The sequence below is a fragment of the Lagenorhynchus albirostris genome, chromosome 7 (assembly GCF_949774975.1).
Source record: "Lagenorhynchus albirostris chromosome 7, mLagAlb1.1, whole genome shotgun sequence".
NCBI classification, from domain to species: Eukaryota; Metazoa; Chordata; class Mammalia; order Artiodactyla; family Delphinidae; genus Lagenorhynchus; species Lagenorhynchus albirostris.
The window spans coordinates 49142749-49167179 of NC_083101.1; the positions used below are offsets into that span (position 1 = coordinate 49142749).

Sequence of the window (24431 nt, forward strand, 5' to 3'; positions counted from 1 at the left end):
ATCAAGGAACCAAATAAATGGTATCTTCCAAAGTCCTACAACAAATACCTCATTTCACTGAAGCCACACTACCATTTTTCTGTTCCTCAGAAACAACAAATTTAATTCTGCCCTAGATGCTGAGCACAAACTCTTCCATCTGCCTGGAACACTCTACTCCCAGTTCTTACAGTTCTTATTTAGTTCTCAACTCATGAATATTCTCAACAGGCCTTTCCTGAACATTCAACAGAAATAAATAAAAGCACCACCTCCCCTAAACCTTGCCAAGGCCTACAATGAGCTAAATCTAATCTAAGTTCTTTGTCTTCATTTTACTCGACCTATCGGCAACACTGGACACATATCAATCCCTCCTCCTCAAGCCATTCGAGCCATTCAAAGTACTGCTTTCCAGGTACTATATTCTTCGGACTCACTAGCATTCTTCCCAGTTTCCTTTCCCTATATTCAGCCTCTAAATGCTGCAGTACAACAGGGTCTAGCTCTTAGACTTCTTTGCTTTGTATCTTCTCCCTTGGAGATTTCAATCACCCTACTGCCAACTCCCCAAACGTATTATCTTTGGCCCAGACTTCTCACCAAACGATAGGTTAAAAAATCCAATTGCCCATTCAACATTTCTACCTGAATGGCTATATAGGCATCTCAAACTTTACTCTGTATTTTACTGACCCTGAGAAGCATCTGTTTTTGTTATTGTTCTTTTCCATCTTAACATTTCTGAAACTGGGTTGCACATTTCAAACTGTGTCATAGTTCAGTTGGAAGCTGCATTTTACAAATGGTGCCATCTTAATTTGATGAAATATAATTTACTCCAAAATGACCTTCTGATCTTACCCTAAAACATCCTGACGCACGTTTCATTACCTCAGCTAACAGAAACTCCACTCTTAAGCATGCCAGATTATCTATATATGTACATGTCCTCTTTGATGCCTCTCTTTCACACCCTATATTCAATTTGTGAGCAAATCCCAAACTATTTTAATTTTCTCTTAGGGTTATTATTATTCATCACTACATTGGTATCCTTGCTTTTGCCTCTGTTTCCTATTTTTCACACAGCAACTTTAATGGTCTGGTTAAAATTTAAGTTAGATTATGTCACCTCTCTGCTCAAATCCTGGTGGCTTCCCATCTTATTCAAAATAAATGCAAATTCCTTACAGGTCTACAAGGCCTTATGAGCTGGCTCCCTCCCTGATATTTTCAGAACTTACCTTTTCCTGTTCAATGCAATCCAGTGACTCTAGGTACCACTTCAGAGTCTTAGCATTAACAGATTCTTCTGCCTGAAATGCTGTTTCTCCAAATATCTCCATGCTCATCCCCTTATTCTCTTCAAGTCTTTGTTCAAATAATACTTTCTCAGGGAGAACTTTCCTGATCACCTTATTCAATACTGTAATTTCCACTCTGGCATTCCCTATATTCTCTTCCTGCCTCTATTTTTCTACACAGTGCTTATCACCATCTAACATATTTTATTACCTATTTGTTTATGTCTCCTCTTCGCCTCTAACCATAAATTCCATGATGGCAGAATGCTGTATCCCCCAATGAACTAATAAATATTTGAAAAATGATTGCATAAATGCATGCCAGAGACTATTCTATCCACTGTTGCCTTCAATGGATATGTGGTCAGTTAATGCAGCCGTTCAACAGCAATGACAATTCCAACAACTAAAAATGAGCCATTTTGTGTCTGGTACTCTCAAAGCCACATGGACCCTAATGGAACAAGAGAGCACAACATAACCATGTTGAGTATGGGGAAAGGGAAATCTCCCCTTGTGCCAGACTTAGTAACAGAACTCTGGTTAATAGTCACTGGTTAGATCATTAGAGCAAGCAGCTACTGCACACCAAGTAGTTAACCTATTTAGATAACTAAGAAGACAACTGGGCTTTGGTGATTCAGAGTAGAAAGTCAGGAGTGCTTAAGACCTGCAGCCATCCATAATGGACTTTTGAAACTTAAATATTAATACTTCCTCTGTATTTTATAAATATACCTGGCTTAGTATATTTTTTCAGTTTCAATATCTAAGAAACCATTGTGATTAATCAATGGTACCAAGGCTAACCCAGGAGTATCTTTGGCAACAGGCATACCTCGGAGACATTGCGAGTTTGGTTCCAGACCACCACAATAAAGTGAATATTGCAATAAAGTGTGTCACACGAATTTTTCGGTTTCTCAGTACTTATAAAAGTTGTTTACACTATACTGTAGTCTACTAAGTGTGCAACAGCATTACATCTAAAACAACAATGTACCTACCTTAATTAAAAATACTTTATTCCTAAAAAATGCTAACCATCATTTGACAATGCGGGGTTGCCACAAACCTTCAATTTGTAAAAAAACAAAAACAATGTATCTGCAAAGCACAATGAAATGAGGTATGCTTGTATTTTTTAAAATTGAGATATAATTCACATATCATACAATCCACCATTTTAAAGTCTACAATTTGATGGTTTTTAAAAAAATGGTGGTAAAATGTATAAAATTTACTAGTTTAACCATTTTCAGGTATACAGTTGAAAGACTGTGTGTAGCAACAATGGTTTTTAAATACATTCACAAGGTTGTGCAACAATCACCACCATCTAATTCCAGAATATTTTCATCTCCCAAAAGAGGAGCCCATACCTGTTAAACCAATCACTCCCCATTCTTTCCTCTCCTCATACCCCAGCTACCACTAATCTATTTTCTGTCTATGGATTTGCTTATTCTGGACATTTCATATAAATGGAATCATGCAACATGTATTCTTTTGTGTCTGGCTTCTTTCACCAAGCATTATCTCTGCAAGGTTTACCCATGTTATAGGATCTATCAGTACTTCAATCCTTTTTACGGCTCAATAAAATGTCATTGTATGGATATATCACATTCTGTTTACCCATTTATCAGGTGATATACATTTGAGTTATTCATAATTTTCATTATTAAAATTAGGAAAAAGCTACTTTTGTGTCAATGAGCAATCAATCTCTAGAATAGTGACTGACCAAAGAATATTTGTATTTAATATTTGACAGATGCTGCCGAACAGGATATAGTGCCTGTACTCCCACAAACAGTGCACAACAGGATTCACTTTCCTATACCTTCATATGATTGAATTTTATTTTAAAAATTTTCTAAGCTGAGAAGAAAAGAATCCTCACCTTGATTTCCTTGATAACTAGTGAGGTGTAGCCTCTTTATATATTTACTGGTCATTTACTTTGCATTAAATTTCTTTGCTTATTTTCTATTAAGTGGTTTATAATTTTTACTGACTTGGTGAAACATTGGTATTTTGATAATTTTGAGACATGTACATGCTATCTGTACTGAGAATGTTTCCTCCCATCTGTCACTCATTTTTAACTATGGCACCATTATATTTAGCTAGATTTCTATGGAGCCTAAATTTCTTATTTTCCTTTATTTGTTTATTTTTTTCGAGGCAAGGCTTTACTGGGTCTAATGCTGCAGCATAGGGGGTGAAAACAAGAGTCAGGTGCCCATGCTCACTCCACAAGAGGAGCTGCTTGGGTCCTTAAAATGGGTAACAACAGGGGCAGGTACGTGGGTTGGGCAGGAGGTACAGCTTAGGTAACCTGTCCACTGCCGTGGTGGTGCTTTGTGCAGGGATTATGCACAATGCCCTGCTTTTGCTCCTGGCACCTCAACTGGTTTGTGGCTTTTTTTTAATCTTATTGTTCATAACTGCCCCAACTGCCATGTGTGCAGTTATTTTTAGTCCCTTACAGTTACTTTGTATTCTGTCGCTTCAGGGGAAGTTTGTCCAGGTTCAAGTGCTCTGGTAAAGGGTCCCAGGTACCCAGCCTATCTCAAGTGGAGACCTGCTGTTCTCAGCCTAGCTTTCCTCGTGATTTGGCAGAGGCCGTGTAGTTCCAGTCATCAAAGCCTTCTCTTCCTTAGAGCTCTTCCTATCTTCCTTTATATTGTTATTGGCTATCCTGTTCTACTTAGAAAGGCCCCTCCCTTTCCTGAGATTTAAAAAATATTCTACATTTTTCCTATCATTTTCAAAGTTACATATTTTTTTCACTCAGCCTTTAACACATCGAGATTTTATTGATGTACAGGGTGGCTGATAAAGCTCTATATTTATCCATTTTAAAAATTAACAGCTAATTATTTCAACTCAATTTGAGTAATTTATACACGATGCTTAAATTGCCACCTTTACAATAAATTAATTTTTTATGAGGAAAACATAGGAAGAACACTCTTTGACATAAATCACAGCAAGATCTTTTTTGATCCACCTCCTAGAGTAATGGAAATAAAAACAAAAATAAACAAATGGGACCTAATGAAACTTAAAAGTTTCTGTGCAGCAAAGGAAACTACAAACAAGACAAAAAGACAACCCTCAGAATGGGAGAAAATATTTGCAAATGAATGAACGGACAAAGGATTAATCTCCAAAATATATAAACAGCTCATGCAGCTCAATATTAAAAAAACAAACAACCCAATCCAAAAATGGGCAGAAGACCTAAACAGACATTTCTCCAAAGAAGTCATATAGATAGCCAAGAAGCACATGAAAAGCTGCTCAACATCATTAATTATTAGAGAAATACAAATCAACACTACAATGAGGTATCACCTCACACCGGTCAGAATGGTCATTATCAAAAAACCTAGAAACAATAAATGCTGGAAAGGGTGTAGTGAAAAGGGAACCCTCCTGCACTGCTGGTGGGAATGTAAATTGATACAACCAGTATGGAAAACAGTATGGAAGTTCCTTAGAAAACTAAAAATAGAACTACCATACGACCCAGCAATCCCACTACTGGGCATAAACCCAGAGAAAACCGTAACTCAAAAAGACACATACACCCCAATGTTCATTGCAGCACTATTTACAATAGCCAGAACATGGAAGCAACCTAAATGCCCATCGACAGATGAATGGATAAAGAAGATGTGGTACATATACACAATGGAATATTACTCAGCCATAAAAAGGAACAAAATTGGGTCATTTGTAGAGACGTGGATGGATCAAGAGACTGTCATACAGAGTGAAGTAAGTCAGAAAGAGAAAAACAAATATCGTATATTAATGCATATATGTGGAACCTAGAAAATGGTACAGATGAACCGGTTTGCAGGGCAGACATTGAGACACAGATGCAGAGAACAAACGTATGGACACCAAGGGGGGAAAGTGGTGGTGGTGGTGGGGGGGGTGGGATGGATTGGGAGATTGGGATTGACATATATATGCTAATATGTATAAAATGGATAACTAATAACCTGCTGTATAAAAAAATAAATAAAATTCAAAAAAAAATTCTTATATACATTTAGAACTGTTCCTATTTTCTCCATTCTGCTCCTCTAATTTTCTGTACGAATTCCATACTATTAACAGCTTTATTAACTAGACAGCCACATGTGAAAGAATGAAATCAGGACATTCTCTAACACCATACACAAAAATAAACTCAAAATGGATCAAAGACCTAAATGTAAGGCCGGATACTATAAAATTCTTAGAGGAAAACATAGGCAGAACACTCTATGACATAAATCACAGCAGTATCTTTTCTGGACCCACCTCCTAGAGTAATGAAAATAAAACCAAAAATAAACAAATGGGACCTAATTAAACTTAAAAGCTTTTGCACAGCAAAGGAAACCATAAACAAAACGAAAGGACAACCCCCAGAATGGAAGAAAATATCTGCAAACAAAGCGACCAACAAGGCATTAATCTCCAAAATACACAAACAGCTCATGCAGTTCTATATCAAAAAAACAACCAACCCAATCAAAATATGGGCAGAAGGTCCAAATACACATTTCTCCAAAGAAGACATACAGATGGTCAAAAAGCATATGAAAAGAGCCCAACATCACTAATTATTAGAGAAATGCAAATCAAAACTACAATGAGGTATCTATCACTTCACACGGGTCAGAATGGCCGTCATCAAAAAGTCTACAAACAATAAATGCTGGAGAGGGTGTGGAGAATAGGGAACCCTCCTACACTGTTGGTGGGAATGTAAATTGGTACAACCACTATGGAGAACAGTACGGAGGTTCCTTAAGAAACTAAAAATAGAATTACCATATGTTCCAACAATTACCATACATCCCACTCTTTGGCATATATCCAGAGAAAACCATACATGCATATTTGAAAAGATACATGCACCCCAATGTTCACTGCAGCACTATTTACAATAGCCAAGACATGGAAGCAACCTAAATGTCCATTGACAGAGAAATGGAAAAAGAAGATGTGGTACATATATGCAATGGAACATTACTCAGCCATAAAAAAGAATAAAATAATACCATTTGCAGCAACATGGATGCACCTAGAGATAATCATACTAAGTGAAGTAAGTCAGACAGAGAAAGACAAATATCATATATCACTTTCATGTGGAATCCAAAAAAAAATGATACAAATGAACTTATTTGCAAAACAGAAACAGACTCAGATTTCGAAAGCAGACTTGGGATTGTGGGGTGGGGGTGGGGGACTTGGAAAGAGATAAATTAGGAGTTTGGGATTAATATATATACACTACTATATATAAAACAGATAATCAACAGGGACCTACTCTATAGCACAGGGAACTCTACTCAATATTCTGTAATAACCTATGTGGGAAAAGAATCTGAAAAAAATGGATATATGTATATGTATAACAATGACTTAGCTATATACCTGAAACTAACACAACACTGTAAAGCAACTATACTCCAATATAAGAGAAAAATTAAATTTTAAGAAAAGGCTTATTTTACACTTTAACATCTGTTACATAAATGTCTTATTCATGATTCTACTTTTCAAGACCTCTTGGGTTTATTCTTCCCGATGAACTTTATAATCAACTTATAAATTTACCTGTTGAGACTCTTATTGGAATTGTATCAGATTTATACATTAGCTTGGAAAGGACTGACATGTTAATGGTGACTACAAATTTATATTTTTAGAACATAATATGCTTCTCCATTTATTCAGGTCTTGGTTTTGTATCCTTCAGTAAAATACCACCATTATATTTTAATAAGTTGAGCATAACCTCTTTAACTGTTTTCTTCCATGTGTGCCTATTTCTCACCTCTACATAAATTCTAAAATTTTCAACAATTTTTGAATAAAGATCACTTCCTCATTTCCTATAAAATAAAGTATTAGATAATCTTTAAGAGCTATTTCAGCTAAGAAAATTCAATAACTTTCTATAAACACTCCAAAAAACAACACTCTAAAAATCACCTAAAGGATATGCATGTTCATATATAAAAGACAAAGTATCTGCACCAAGGATGGTCAACTGGTTTCATCTTGAAGAGTAACTCTCATCCATCAGAAATGGCTGCCAAGAGTGGTAAACTCAGAACATCTAGGTTTAAGGGAAAAGAACACCATAATGAATTATCAATTTCTACCATGAGGGAGGGAATGGAAAATGGTGACATAAATGCCAAGTATCTGCCATACATGAAGTTCACCAAACTACTAACAGCGGTTGTTTCTGGAAGTGGAATTATGGCAAGAAGGCTTTCATCTTTTTACACTCCTACATTGTTTGCATTTTTTTAAACAAGCAAATATTTTGCTTTCAAAATCAGAAAAAAGAAAGCTTAAGTTTGTAAAAAATACTGCAACTTCTTAATGAATATTTAATAGTGGTATATTTCTATTTCATTATCTCCCATAAATTTCTAATTTCCTTAAGAATTTTTCCAGAAGAAAGTTCTTACAATTCAGGTTTTAAAAGATGCATTAAGGGACTTCCCTGGTGACGCAGTGGCTAAGACTCTATGCTCCTAATGCAGGGGGCGAGGATTCAACCACCGGTCGGGGAACTAGATCCCACATGCACGCCGCAACTAGGAGTCCAAATGCCACAACTAAGGAACCCGCCTGCCGCAACTAAGACCCGGCACAACCCAAATAAATAATAAATAAATATTTTTTAAAAAAAGATGCATTAAAAAAAACAAAAAACAAAACAAAAAACACCTTACCTCTCTAGATAAAGTATCCCTTAAATATTATTTCCAATATCTATGCCACAATACTGTATTATTACTCTTGACTAAAGTCATCAGGAAAGCATGAACATAAACTAAGAAATTATGTAGGAAAATGTGGTTTTAGCACTTTTAACACTTACAATTCAATTTCAACCATGCCTTTGGAACATCCTCTCTTCACAAAAAAGCCAACCTAAGATATAAAAAAGACAAAGTGAGCTGTGTGATGACATTCCCAGGTTAACAATGAGCGATTTAGCAAAGTCATCATTATTTGTCAGATTCTTTCAATAACTACTCTGCACATTCATTCCCATCACTTTCTAATTGTACCCTTCCCAGATTTAGACTCCTCCATTGGTTCCACTCACAGATAGTAATCATCTAAGTTACCATTTATTGAACCTTCTATGTGCCTAATAGCCTCTTACAAAGTTCATGACAGAGCCAGTAAGTAGTGCAGAGCAAGAATCTGAGCCCAGGTAGCCCAGCTCCAGATCCTGGGTACTTCTATGGAGTTGCACAGATTAAATATTATTAACAATCACTCTAAAAGTACTCATCCTGTTATTAATTAGGATACACCTACCACCCAGCACTTAAAAAAAAGAGCAATACACGTAGTAAATACAATTTAAGTAAGTACAATTTATATAGTATAATAGACATATTTAAGCTAGTTTCTATATATTTGAGCATAAGTATGAAAAAAGACCCTGGGCCTAAAAAAATCAGATTGGATCTTAAATTAGGCTGTAAGTAACTAATACTTAAAAAAAGGCAAAAACTGCACCTTGCAAACAATTGTCTTTTTAATAGTGATGATGACAATTGTAACCACAACAGTTAACATTTATTAAGCATTACTAAATGTTTCTGTGCTAAGCACTTTATATACAATTTTCTCATTTAATACTCATGAGCAAAGTTATGAGCTGTATGTTATATCCATTTTATAGATTATGAAAGTGAAACCCAGAAATATGAAAAAGCCTGTTCCTGTAACAAGAAAGTACAGCTTAATGATCAAGAGTACAGGCTTTACCGTGTCTAGTTCAAATCTCAAGTCTGCCATATACAAGCTGTTTGACCTTAACCAGGTTACTTAGCCTCTGTTTCAGTTTCTTCATAGATAGGGAAAACAGTGGCATTTTTGTAGGAGTGGGTCATCTACTCATTAGCTTGCAACAATTAAAATACTTCGTACCAAATGGAAGAAAAGATCAGGAGGAAGTTTTTATTATAAAGTATCCGTACAGGTGGTACAGAACATGCTTGTACTAAATTTTTATGTTAGCATTTAAATAGAAATACAACATTAAAAAGGTTTTTTTGCTAAGAACTTGGACATCCCCTAAACACAAGGTCTGCAATCTGTCATCTAAGAAACACTGCACTGCACTCCACAGCTTCCTTTAAAAAGCCTACCACTCAAGGGTGAGGAGAGATGTGTCTTCTTTATGACACAAATAAATAGGAAGATTGGTGAACATTGTTACAGCCCAATCCATTCTGACCATACAGCCCTTGGAGTACAATCCAGCAGACCATTACAGAGATAAGGATTCAATAAATGATTTCTGAAAATTACATATCAGGAATTCCCTGGCGGTCCAGTGGTTAGGACTCCGTGCTTTCACTGCCAACAGCCGGGGTTCGATCCCTGGTCAGGGAACTAAAATCCCACAAGCCGAGCAGTGGGCAGTGCGGCCACAAAACTACGTATCAATATTTATAAAAATCTGAGTGGGTCCTTGGAAATTATCTAACCCAACCCGTTCTTTGAAATAAAGAGAAACTGAGTTCCAGACAAATGACTAAGGTTACAAAGCCAATCATTAATAAAGCAGTATCTTTTCTACCTCATAAATGCCTCCCACAGAGCATTAAAAAAATCATATTTTGAATACGTTATTTATAATCATAAGGGGTGTAAAACTCAATCTTGTAAACTACATTAAATTTTAAGCCTGGCTAAGAAACCTGTAATATCATTTTGATAATATCGTAATATTTACAACAGTTTTAGAAAAATGAATCACTTCAAGTTTTAAAAATATTTTACAGTGAAGTAACAACTCAACTTTTAGACTTTTTAAAAAAAATTATTTTATTTATTTTTGGTTGCTTTGGGTCTTTGTTGCTGCGCATGGGCTTTCTCTAGTTGCAGTGAGCAGGGGCTACTCTTTGTTGCGGTGTGTGGGCTTCTCATTGCGGTGGCTTCTCTCGTTGTGGAGCACGGGCTCTAGGCGTGCGGGCTTCAGTAGTTGTGGCATGTAAGCTCAGTAGTTGTGGCGCACGGGCTTAGTTGCTCCGCAGCATGTGGGATCTTCCCGGACCAGGGCTCGAACCCATGTCCCTTGCATTGGCAGGCGGATTCTTAACTACCATGCCACCAGGGAAGCCCCTAGACTTTCTTTTTAAAACATGTTTTTATGTGAAATACATACCACACAGTAAATATGAACTTTATGCACTGTTTAAGAAATAACAAAACAACCATGTATCTACCTATTTAAGGAACTGACCACTACCAGTGTATCTGACATTCCTTAATTCACGCCAGTTAAGTCCTTCTCTCTCGACAGGTGTAATCTCTAAATTGATTTGCTGATAATTCTTTTGCTTTTATTTTTACTGTATAAATCTCCAAATATTAAATATATATTATATATATATTTGACCATTCCAGAAACAAATTCACATTACATGTATTTTTCTGTGATGGCATTTTTCCTTAAAATTCTGCTTTTGAGATTTAACCAATGAGCCAAAGTTTGCTTTTACTGTCATATAATATTCAATTTTATTTGACTATACTAGAATTTATTGCAAACAATGTTTCTATAACTATTTCCATAATTTCACCTAGTATAAATGGACACAAGCTTACTAAGGTACCTAGAAGTAGAATTTTTGAGGGACTGGATATAGGCATTTACAGATTTACTAGGTAATGCCATATTTTCCAAGGGGGTTGTACAAATTCATATTCCCACCAAGGATGTATCAGAGTTCCCACTGCTTTATATCCTTATAAGCCACATGGCACCACAAGAATTTTTGTGGGTCTAATGGATACACCATGCCAGGGTTAATTCGTTTCTCTGATAATTAATGAAGCTGAGCATATTTTCATGTATTTACTGGCTGTTTGGGGTGCCTCTTCTGTGAGACATCTGAGCATATCTTTTGCTCATTTATCTTCTGAGTTGCCATTATTTTGATTATGTAGTCTGGATACCAATCTTGTTATATGTGCTATATATATACCTTCTCTCATTTGTAACTAGTCTTTTCTCTACAAGGTGTCTTTTGATGAACAAAAGTTCCTTAATTTTACTGTAGTTGAATTTATCAACCTTTCCCTTTGCAGTCTATATTTTTATTTAAGAAATTCTTCTTTAATCTGAAGTCACAAGGATATTTTCTTCGACTACCAATCTTTTTCAGAAACTTTCTGTTCAATCACATTTAGATCTTTAATATACCTGGAACTGATTTTTGTTATAGTGTGAAGAAAGGACTCAATTTCATTTTTTCCTATACCAATAAGCAACTGTCTCAGTAGTATTTATTCATCTCTTCCCCACTCATCCACAATGTCAGTTCTGTCATAAATCAAGTTTTTACTAATCATGGCTTTGTATCTGGGCTCTTTATTCTGTCACATCACACTAGTCTATCCTACACCAATACCACAATGTCTTAATTTACTGTAATTTTGTATTGTCTTGATATCTGATAGGCAAGTTTTTCCATTTTGTCCTATTTCTTTAGAAGTATCTTAGCTATTTCTGGCCCTTTATTCTTCCACCTAAAATTTAGAGTCAGCTTGTAATTTATATAGACAGTATAGGGATTTTGACTGGAATGACATTTTTATATTAGATCTTCTTGTCCATTAATACAGTGCATCTCTCTAAACTTCAATGTTTTTAAATAAAAATTGTAATTTCTGCATCTAGGTCTTACATGTCTTTTATTAATTTACTGCTATGAAACTTGTACTTTTGTGGCTGTAATGTCCATTTTTAATTGCATTTTCTGGCCTTTGTTAGTATATAGAAATGCAATTGATTTTTGTTATACAACTTTTTTTGGCAGGGTCTCAGTTTTTATTTCTAATCTGATAATTATTTTTAAGTTTATTATGGTTTTTGTTTTTGTTCTTGCGGTACACGGGCCTCTCACTGCCGTGGCCTCTCCCGTTGCGGAGCACAGGCTCCGGACGCACAGGCTCAGCGGCCATCGCTCACGGGCCCAGCCGCTCCACGGCATGTGGGATCTTCCCAGACCGGGGCACGAACCTGTGTCCCCTGCATCGGCAGGCGGACTCTCAACCACTGCGCCACCAGGCAAACCCTAAGTTTATTATTAATTCTAATCAATAGATATAACTCACAGAAACAAAAGGTTTTGGAGTCCTCAGTAAGTTAAAGAATGTAAAAAGGTCCTTGCCTTAGTCTGGGCTTCTATAAAAAAAAAATACCACAGGCTGGGTGGCTTTAACATTTATTTCTCACAAATCTGAAGGTTAGGAAGTCCAAGATCAAGGTGCCTACAGAGTCAGTGTCTGGATTATACAATCTTATATCTAGTAATCCTGATAAATTTGCATATTGATCCATCAGGAGGCTTATCTGAAGTTTCTTTGTGGTTTTTATGCAGACACTCACATAATCTGTGAATGACAGTTTTCTTTCTTTCCAACATGTATCTTTTCTGTTCTACCTAGAACTGCCAGTACAATGTTCAACAGTAATGGTAGTAGGCAACCTTGACTTGCTCCTGAACTTGCTGTACATTTTCATAGATATCTTTTGTGAAATTAATAAAGGTCCCTTCTATTCCTAGTTTGCTAAGAGCTTTTAATCATACATTACTGTGGAATTTAACTGAATGCTTTTTCTCTATTAAGATGACCATAGAGTTCTTCTCCTTTAAAATGTGGTTGATTCTTAGGAAAAAATTAACATAATACATCTCTCACTCCTTGAATAAATTCAATTTGGTCATGATGTGTTATGTATTATTAAATTCAAAATGCTACAGTTTCTTTTTTGTGTGTGATTTTTGCTTCTAGATTCATGAGTGAGACAGGCTTGTAATTTTTTCATTCTATCCTTGATTGATTTGGGTACCTAGGGTCACATTCTCTGTGTAAAATAGAAACTTACTGCTATTAGGACTAATCCACAATTGTCTTTGTCTTTCTCTATGAGAAAAAATTTACCAGCTAATTTATCTTTTCTACTTAGTCAGTTTTGATAATTTAAGTAGTTGTAGAAACATTTATAGTTACAACCTTTTAAAAATTTAAACTTGAGTGGCATAATGATTCTCATAATATTCTTATATAATCTTTCAAACCTCTGCTGCATTCTTATAACACCCTCGTGGTAGTCATCAGGGCAGTTCGTGAATATTCTGATTCTCCTTTCAAGCAAATGACTGCACTTGCTCTTTCTCTCTGATCCAAGTTATGGCTTCACGACATGCTTTGTCCAATGAAATATGAGCGCAACATATATATTTACTATTGAAAAATATTCACATATAAGTGGACCTGCGCAGTTCAAACCTGCATTCTTCAAGGGTAAACTGTATATACTGAAATGAAGATTCTATAAGGCTAAAGTACCCAAGTGACCACAAAGGGCCTACACTGGATAAGCAGCAAGAATTAATCTTTTGTATATTTAAACCACTTAAATTTGGGGGTTTTCTGGATCACAATTTAACATATCTTAACTATTACTTTTTGCCATTCCTTATATTTTTTTCTTCCTTTCTCTCCCTGCCCCCAGAAGTTACTCATTTACATAGTATTTTTGAAAAGCAATTTTTAGTTTTGTGGTTCCTACTGAATCATTGTTTATTATTTTATTAATTTCTGCTCTTACTTTTCAGTTTCTATTAAAATTTCTTCTTTGACCTGTGGATAATATAGAAGTACATGTTTCATTCTGAACAAATGGGAAAATTTTAGTTATCTTCTTTATTATTTCTATCTTAATAGCACTGTGGTCAGAGAACATAGTCTATGTGGTAGCAATTCTTTGATATTTTTTGATATTGCTTTATGGCTCAGTTTATGGTTAATTTTAAGAAATATTCCATTTCTGCTAAAAAAGAATGTATGCTCTACCAATTGTTGAGTGCAGTGTTTACAACATGTCCATTAGTTCAATCTAACTGTTGTTCATACCTTCTATACTCTTGTTAATTTTTTATCTGATTGGATCTACTGATTACCACTAGCTATTCCACTATAATTCTGGAGCTGTTAACTTGTCTTTAAGAACTCTGTGATTGTGCTTATATATTTTGGAACTAGATAATGTGAATTTAAGTTGGGAGCTGAATTATCTTCTTGCTGAACTGAAACTTTCATCAATATTTAATGACCATCTTTATCTCTAAAAGTTCTTTTTTCCTTTAAATTCTATTTTGCCTGGTATAAATTCAGCTACACCTACTTTCTTTTGTATAATATTTGCCTGGTATGTATTTTTTCATCCTTTTACTTTCAACTTCTCTGTAGTTTTTTATTTTAGATATGCTTATTGTAAACAAAACAGAATGGAACTTTGTTTTATTTATGTACTCTGACTTTCTCATTTAACAAGAATGTAGAGCATTTATTATTATTGTGAATGTATTTCCACTATCTTTTTTATGTTTTTTAATAATATCCTTTTCTATATTTCTCTTTCTTTTCTCTTCCTCCTCCTTTCTTGAGACTCCTTCTGGGTTGTTTGGGCAGTGGTTATTTTTTCTCTACTTCTCTCTTCCTACTTTAACCTTTCTTGTTTCGAGATTATATATTTCAATTTTTTTACTGGCTTACCCTAAAAATTTTAACATGCATATTTAGCTTAATAAACTCTGAAGCTAACCAATTATCTTAACTTCCTCCCAACAATACAAATTCAAAGAATACTTCAACTCTGATCACTTCCTTCCTGTTGTCCAGGAAGGACATGTAGTACTATCTTCTTTGATTTAAAAACTTGACAAATGAGACATTAGTATTATTTTACACAGTTTACTTCCCTACATGTTTACCATTTTTTTGCTCACCATTTCTTCTTACCTCTCAGACTTCCTTCTGGGATCATTTTCCTTCTTCCTAAATTATATACTTTCAAAGTTCCTTTATGAGCATCTCAAACTGTTCTTTTCTTTCCCCCTCTGTTTCCATTCTGAGACAATATTACTACTATGTTTGGTATTCTGGAATTTACTACAATGTGTCTATTTGTGTATTTCTTTCATTTACCCTGTCTGGGATATATTAGGTATCTTGAATCTGAGGATTCAAGTTTTTCAACATTTCTGGAAAATTCTTAGTCATTCTTTCTTGAATATTGCCTCTTCCTTAGTCCATTAACTATCAGGTCACAATCTTTATTTCACACTTTTTTCTCACTTTATCTCTCTATTGCATTTTTAGAAAAACTGTCAAGTATTTTGGTTCACAAATTCTCAAATATGTCTGCTTTGTCGTTTTACCTGTCCATGAAGTTTCCCTCCCATGTACTGTTATTTCTTTATGTTCTATTTGATTCAAATTTACCTGATCAAATTTTTCAAATTTACCTGATCTTTTTTGTTACTTATTCTTTTGTTATACTTGCAACCTTCTTTCAGTTCCTTAAATAAATTAAGTATTCCTAGTTTACATTCTGTATCTACAAGCTTTGTAGGTCTGATTGTATAGTCTGTTGTTTTTGTTAGCTCTCATTTTTGGTGATTCATTTCCTCCTATGCTTTGTGATTTTTTTAGGTATGGATTCATGAATTTCTTAGAGCTTTATGTTGAGGACTGGATTGAGGATATTTTCCTTCAGAGGATTTGCATTTGCTTCTGCCTGAAGAGAGATGTTACTAACTGGGACCACTTTAAACTAAAATTACAATGTATGTGATAAGATTCGTTTGGAAGATTTTCTTTTTTTATCTACTGTATTCAGAGCTAACAATGAGATAAGTAACCTCACTGTCCCACTTTGTGATTTTTTTTTTCTTCTGCTACATGCAGTGCTTGGCTTCTAGTTTTATCTTCTAACCCTTCTGCACCTTCAGGACCCCCAATCCTATGCAACCAATTCAAAGCCAGGCTTTAGGGTGCAAGGTAAAGCAAATGCCCCTGGGTAAACAACCCCAGAGCTTGTAGAAATCTTTAGATCCAAACTACTTTGTTTGTGCCCTTTGTAAACTTACTTCACCTTTCCACAAGCCCAGAAATACATTTAAAAAGATATATTTTACATTATTTCTAAGGCTGCAGGTGTTACATACTTGGAGAATTCTCTAGGTATATAGTGCACACTACTTCTGGAAATGGAAATCTCCCCACAGTGGCCCTGCCAACTTCATTATTTATATTCAAGCACAACACATTTGCTATACTCAAGGAATGGAGATATAGAAATTGATTTGTTACTAAAAGCAATTCATGGCTTTGAATTCTGTTAAAAAGTACATATGTTAACTCACCTTATCTGCCCGTCCCATGAAAGCAGGTTTGCCTGCTAATCCAAGGCAAATGGCACACACGATGCTGGACTTCCCTGTTCCATTAGCTCCAATAATCATATTCAAGTGGGGCCCAGGAGATACTTCACAGATATCATATGTTCTAAATTATAAAGAGGTGATATTACTAAGCAGAGATAAGAAGTGAAGAATATTTTCTTACCAAAGCACTTTTTCTTCCTTTACCCTTATCATTACCTACAAGCTTCCTCAAATTCTTTTAAAAACCACCTAACCTTACAAATTTAATGTAAGGTTAATTTATAGGTTGTTAATAAACTAAAAGGAAAAAAATCTGTCAGTGGGAGAAATGAAAAAGTGATAATGTGTATCTAAAATAAGAACATTCATGGGAAAATAACACTTCATGTGCTTTTTTTCAAATATTAAGTCTGCTGAATAAAGCAAAGTTTCATAATATTTACTCTTTAATAATTATAATACATGAGAGAGTACATCAAAGCTACTATACAAATAAGATAATTTTTAACCAAATTATATGTAAGTGAAGCCATGGCTCATACTGAATCTGTGGATTTTACATTTATATTTCTCTTGAATTAAAATGCTTACTAGCAACTTCTCATAGTCAACCAAATTATTTCTATTCTAATTAGAAAACCGAAGATATATCAAGCCAATAGTTTAATTTTTATTATTACTTAAAAAATAACATCCAATTCCTTTAATATGCTGCCAGACATTCACCAAAGGATCTACTTTTAGTACAAATTCAAGTAAATTTTATTCCTATGGGAGGAAACAAGAGTGCATCATCACCAAGCACTTTTGTAACATTCCCTCATACTAGAAGGCAGCATGCTGTCCAGCACTCTACATGCAACAGTAGCATCTAATCCATATTAGTACTCCGGGACAGCTACGGCAAAATGTGAAGTGAACTCTGACTCAGATATCCTTCTACCTTGTCTTTGAATATTCTGAATTGGAACCCATAAATAATGTCCTGTTCCCACAGCGTTTCAGTTAGCTGCCAACTAATTCCCCAAGAGTAAAAAAAACCTTAGCCTGTTACCTGCTAAGTATTTAAATAATTTAACCAAGCACACTTTAACACTCAAACAAATTAACAATTCTGAAATGCCACGTGGTAATAAAATAAATACAGGTGGTAAAGAGAGGTATTTTCTGGCAGGTTTCCAACCCCACATCTCTGTACAGCACCTATCTATCTATCTTTTCAGAAGCTTTATTCTAGTAACAGCTGAGTCTTAAAGCAACCCTTTACAACGGCTAAAATAAAACTAGTTTGGGAATTTCAGACATCTGTAAAAGTATCTGACATGGAACTTCTTAACCCAACACATGAAGCCCCATTCTATTAATACTGGAATTTCCTGATGTGAAATCTCTGTGTGACTGTCTTACTAAAATAGTAATGCAACTGGTATTTAAGCAAACAATAAATACAACAGGAAGAAGCATGAGAACTTCTGGCCTATACTATACACACAAATATTATAAACAGGAAAAATTGCCCAAAACAAAATAAAGCCTCTGCATTTTTTTTTTTTTTTTTTTTTTTTTGCGGTACACGGGCCTCTCACTGTTGCGGTCTCCCCCGTTGCAGAGCACAGGCTCCGGATGCGCAGGCTCAGCGGCCATGGCTCACGGGCCCAGCCGCTCCGTGGCATGTGGGATCTTCCCGGACCGGGGCACAAACTCATGTCCCCTGCATCGGCAGGCAGACTCTCAACCACTGCGCCACCAGGGAAGCCCAAGCCTCTGCATTTTAAAAAACCTTTCTGACTCTACAATATGTTTACTGGGAATTCCCTTTTTGTGAGTTCCCTTTGCTCTGAGCTCGCCCTGAAAGAGCTAATGTTAGAGGCCCACCCTCTTCTCAGTCTACATACTTTGCCTAGTACCTCATGTATTCTCCATGGCCTCAGGTAGCATCTATATGCTGAAAGTCAGTCCAGATGACCTATATAGATGGAATTCCCACCTCAAGAACTCTATTTGGATAGAGTCACCTCAAACTTAACACATTCAAAATTAAACCCACCATCTTTTCCATCTAAAACCACTCTTACAGTCTCTTAGTGAAGGATATCATCATTCATCTCACTGCCCAAGTCAGAAACCTAGGCATTAGTTATGCATCATCTTTGATTCTAACCATCTCCTTCACCTCTATCCACACTACCCACCCGCCCATCATCCAATCAATCACCAAATCATGTTGGTAGACAAGCAAATCTGAAATAACTTGTTTTAAAGAAAAAGAAGGACTTCCCTGGTGGTGCAGTGGTTAAGAATCCACCTGCCAATGCAGGGGACATGGGTTTGAGCCCTGGTCCGGGAAGATCTCACATGCCGCAGAGCAACAAAGCCCGTGCGCCACAACTACCGAGCCTGCGCTCTAGAGCCCGCGAGCCACAAGTACTGAGCCCATGTGCCACAACTACTGAAGCCCACATGCCTAGAGCCCGTGCTCCGTAACAAAGACAAGCCACCACAATGAGAAGCATGTGCACTGCAACGAAGAGTAGCCCCCACTCGCCACAACTAAAGAAAGCCCGCGCGCAGCAACGAGGACCAAACCCAGCCATACGTTCATACATACATACACACATAAAGTTTTTTTAAAAAAAAGAAAAAGAAAAAATAGGACCCTTCATAACTTAGCTCTAGCTCATCGTTTTCTACTTTCTATCTCCTTCCCCTATTCTCTAATAAGACCTCTATATTCTAACTATAATGAATTTCTTTCAGTTTCTTGACTATGTTATGCTTCCTTCTTTCTCCAAGCCTTTGCACATGGTATTCCTTCTGCCTAGAAATCTCTACCCCCATTCTCGATCCCATTTGACTTGGTTAAGTACCAGGAATCCTTCCTTTGACTACCATCTTCCAGGCCATTTCGGTTCTCTAGGCATACTCTTCCTACTTCATTCCTAAAACTCAAAGTCCTCTCATTGTAAAAATAAACAAAACCTCCCCTAGCTCTGCACTTTCCAGCTACCTTTTCTTTCTCCTCTTCACATCCAAGCTTTACTTCCTCACACTCATTCATTCTTCAATGACTGCAAAGTTTTCTGCTTCCACTACTTCAAAGTGTCAAAGATTTCCTAACTGCTAAATGCAGCAGGTTCTTTTCTGTCCTGTTATCTGACTTCAATGTAGCAGATGATAGTTTTGAAGCGCTCTTTTTCCTTGGCTTCTTTGATAATACTCTCCCACGGTTCTCCTCTTACTTTCCTGAACAGTTCCTTCTTAGTCTGTGAGTTCTTCTGCTCGCCTTTAAATGTTGTCATTCCTCCAGGACACTGTACTCAGCCTTCTATTCCTATTTATATTCCCTTTTGGGCAATCTCAACCATTTCTGCAATTTCAACAATCACCTATATGCATGATTCTCAAGTCTCTCACCTCTCACATTTTCCTGTAAGCTCCAAACCCTTAAAACTACTGACTATAAAAGATCTTTAAGATGCCCCACAGGAAACTTCAATTCACAGGATCCAAAAGGCATTTATTATTATCCTCCCCAAATTGCTCCTTCTGCACAGCACTATATATGACCAACTTGCCAAGGCAGAGACTTGAGAAAAATGCTCCATTCCTCCCTTACCCTCATGCCTCACAATTAATCTGCAGCCAAATCCTGTCAAATCTCTTCTTTCTGATCCTACTTCCCACTGCTAGGTTCAAACCCTAATCATCTCTGCCTTCATATTGTAAAAGCCTTCTTGCCTACAATCTTGCACCCTTTCTAAATCATCCTTCACACTGCTTCCAAAGTAATATAAATCATATGTCATGCCCTGCTTAAAATGCATCCTGGCTGCCTACAGGATAAAGTTGGAATTCCTCAGCAAAGGAAACACAGACCCTCAACATCTGTCTACATCTTCAGTATCTACTCTGTCCACATACTAGCTCACATCCTATGTTCTAGCCATACTAAAATACTGGAAATCTCCCCAATATAGCAAACTGTTTCAGGCAGTTCCTTGCTCTTCCCTTCTTTTAAGACTTTCATAACCCTCAGTACAAAGCCCTTCTCACAACTGTGGACGAAATTAATCATTTCATCCTTTGTGCCCGCACGGCATCATGACGCATATATATTATTATGGTAGGTACTTCATTTAATTATATTTATCTTTCCTGATTTGGATTCAAACAGCAATTCACCTACTTATTAGCTGTGTAAACGTCGGCAAATTAACCTCTCTAAGCTTATCAATGGAGGTGATATAAAGAGTTGTTATGAGGAATGAATGAGGGCACTGTGTAAATAAAGCACCTACTTCTATACCTGGCACATGATAGATGCTTGGAAAAAAAAATGTTCCTATTGTTACTGCAATTCTGTTTTCCCTACACCGCTCTGTGAAAGCTTGAAAAAAAAAAAAAAAACAGGCCTTGATCAAACGAACTCCAAGGTGCTAAACGGATACACGGTATTTGTGTTAGAACATGTTTACTCAATTCTAAAGTGAGTATTATGGTTAGTTGTCTGAAGGGTAAGAAAGGAACCAGGGAAGAAAGCCAGATTTAAAGGAGTCAAGGGTCTGCTGGGAGGCGCAACAACTGAAAGTAAGGCTCAGTGTTCCTGTACATTTCAACCTCCATCCAGAACAACCTTCTCCATCTTTGTCCACCTGGCAACTGCCTAGTCCTCACGTATCTGCCGCAGCATCATTGCCACTCTGATTTAACTGTTGCAGCCTCTAAGTTCCCAGAACGCATAGTTTTGTGAATTACAGATTATGTCCTACCTTTCTAGGCCGTGACTCCCAGCGGGCGGAGATCTAATTCCTACTACTTCCAAGGCCCGCCATATGACGCCTTCAAGCAACGTTGGCATTAAGAATTTAAAAACCGTAACACACTACACACACGAGTACCGCATCAACACACACGTCGATCTCCACGGCCCACAAGTAAATATCCTCACGGCAATCCCGGCAAGAATTTACTGTCAGACGCACAAGCCAGGCAAACATCCACCCACCCGGCCCCGCACGCACTCAGCCCGCGCCCCCAGTGTGCGGGCCCGCTCGCCTCCCCCGCCGCGGCACGGCCTCCGGCCACTCACAGGAAGTTCTCCATAGCGATGCGGACGATAGAGCCTTCAACGAAAGGCCCGGACGACTGCAGCGGCAGTGGCGGCAGCGCCGCCGGTGGGGCCGAACTCTTTTTCTTGTTCGGGACTTCCGACGAGGGATCTCTCGGGAAAGCTCTCTTGGGGGCCAGGGGACTTGGGGTGGACGTTTTCCTGCTCGGAGTCGCCATTCTGGCTGCCTCTCTTCCTGGCTGTGGCTTCCGTTCCCACAGACCCGCAGCTCCGACGCTCCAGCGCCCCACTCGCGCGCGAAATGAGCGGCGCGCGACTCCCCCGCGAGCCCGCCCCGCGCCTGCGCAGTCCAGGCCCGTAGCGTCAGCGTGCATACCCCGCCCCTCCCACCGCCCTGTGCAGGGCCTAACCTGAGCCGGCGAGAATAGAGCGGCGGGGTTTGGGAACTCGCGGAAAGCGGATACGGGATTTTCTGCTCTGTATTTTCAGAGGTTTTGTTTGTTTTTAACTCAGAAAAAGATGTCAGTTGCATTTAGTATTTTGAAAGACTTTTCAGCGCTCCGAGGAAACAGATCCGGGAGGGGACGGAGGGCGGCGTTTGCGGTGGTACCTGGGTGGGCCGGGGTCCCGAGTGCGCCGGCACTCGCCGGTTTGGAGTCCGGCGAGTCTTCTTACTTTGCTTTCAATCAGGTCTCCGTGTCCAAAAAAAAAAAAAAAAAAACCACAAAAGAAAAAAAAAGACTTTTTCAAATGGCTCTATGCTTGCTTCTCCCCTAAAACATCGCGCTAGGGTCTCCTGCGCTCTCCAACAGATGGAACGACTACACCGCAAAGGTTCTCCTCATTGACTCTCCACCCCCTCGCTCCCTAATTCTCTATTAAGACTTCCTCGCCTGAGGTTTCTAGAAATCCCCGCTGGCGTCATTGAGCGGGTGCTTCCACTTAAACCTACTCACATTCATCTAGTTAATTCCCTTACTAAAGATGAGGTTCCCTGAGGTCTACATAGGTCTTCGCTCACTCAACTAATAATGTCTAATCTACGAGAGGCTGGGCTGTGGTACTAAGGGATCCAGTCAATGCTGCATGTCTCAGAGCTTACGTTCTGGTGTGTGAGACAGGAACAGAACAAGATAACCTACATATGATCAGGATAATTTCAGGCGGTGATAGGTCCCAGGAAGAAAAAACAGAATGAATGTGATGGAGAGTCAGGAAAGGCCTGTCAGAGGAAGTGATATTTAAGCTAAACCCTGAAGGAACACGAGCCAGGTGTGGAAATGAGAAAGGAGCATTCCAGGCAAGGACAGAGACTCTGAGGTGGGAAACAGTGGAATGAGGAACGAAGGGAAGGCAGCGTGGTTGCAGTGAAGTGAGCAAGGTTGCTTAGGGGAGCCTTGCCCATCATGCATTTTATTTTAAAAGCAATGGGAAGCCATTGGATGGTTTTAAGCAGGAGAGAGACATGATCTGATTAAAGTTTTTAAGTGAGCACTCTGCTGATTCGACAGGGTCAAGCATGGGAGTGGGGAGGCCATTGAGGAAGCTATTGCAGTAGAACCCTGATTCCTGACTCCTGGACAAATGCTCCTTTCCCAGGCTCCTGCTTCTTCCTCTCACACAACTGAAATCTGTGCTCTCTAAAAGTTGTAACCAAAGAAAAGTAGAATAAGTTTTTTTAAAAAAAGTGAACTTGTTATTAGAAAATTTTAATACAAATTAAAATAAAGTAGAATACCTTTATAACTGTTCAAAAGGCAGGAAATAATTTAAAAAATAGTGTTTAGGAGGGCACTATCCTGTCATTTGCTACATTACTAGTACAAATTTTTTGAAAAGTGACTTGGTACCCTGCTTCAAGAGCCTTAGAAGAGTCAAATTCTTTGAAGAAATGATTACATTTAGGGAAACCTATCCTAATGGAAAAATAATGTAGGCGTAATGAGAGTTGAGAGCAAGGAACATATCTAATCATTTTATATCATCATTAGTTCTTTAGTGAACTACTCAAATTGTGCTCATAAACTTGAAAGTTGGGAAAGAGCCCCTGAACTTGTGATGACCCCATGAATGCACACACACTATGAGTTCTTGTCTAGACAGTCAGCCAGTCATACTCTACCATCATCCTTTGAAAAGGAAAATGTTACTGGGTTTCGCAAACACAATTTGTGTTACATGCCGAAATTTGGGAACACAGAGAAAAACATACACAAAGGGGAAAATTACTCATAATTCCTTTACCCAGACTAATCATTGTTAAGATTTTGGTGTATGTTTTGATATCTTTTTTCCTTGTATATGTATGTTATGGCCCTTTTGTTAAAAAAAAAAAAGGATTATACTGCACAAATTATATATACTGTTATTTAACCCCCTTTTTCTCACTTACTATCTTTCTATGCCATTAAATATTTTTCTGTAACACAGTTTTAGGTAACTATATAGTATAGGGTAGTATATAGTATTCCATCAAACAGATTTAAATAATCCTCTTTTGTTGGACTCTATGACTGGAAGTTAGCATGAACCAGAGAGACACTGGCAGGTTATACTAGCTCAGTGCTTCCTAATATTAACAATTTCATACACCCACAAAGGTATACACATTTATTTATTAACCAGCCACGTCTGGTTTCTTTAATTCCACTGGTGAAAACTGTCTTGAAAGGGGTTGTGTTAAAGAGGCAGAAGGAGGTCTTTGGAAATAGAATATCAATTAACCAGAATCTGATGCTAATGAATGAATGAGTGAGCCAAAACGGTTAATCCTAC

At 37.5% G+C, this 24431-nt stretch overlaps 1 protein-coding gene across 4 annotated transcripts in view; it reads right to left on the bottom strand.

The window, feature by feature from the left end:
* Positions 1 to 21937, bottom strand: part of SMC5 (structural maintenance of chromosomes 5) — a 110405-nt gene extending 88468 nt beyond the window's left edge. For 2 of the 4 annotated variants that reach the window (XM_060154987.1, XM_060154985.1), the window contains exons 1-3: positions 21678 to 21936; positions 16568 to 16709; positions 8203 to 8255 (exon numbers count right to left, since the gene is read on the bottom strand). In XM_060154987.1, the coding sequence (XP_060010970.1) occupies positions 8203 to 8255; positions 16568 to 16709; positions 21678 to 21874 (392 nt within the window). In that variant the 5' untranslated portion in view covers positions 21875 to 21936. Of the gene's footprint in view, positions 1 to 7298; positions 7426 to 8202; positions 8256 to 16567; positions 16710 to 21677 lie in introns of those variants that run through there. The other 2 variants (XM_060154986.1, XM_060154988.1) reach the window with 2 other exon arrangements.
* Positions 21938 to 24431: the final 2494 nt, after the last annotated feature.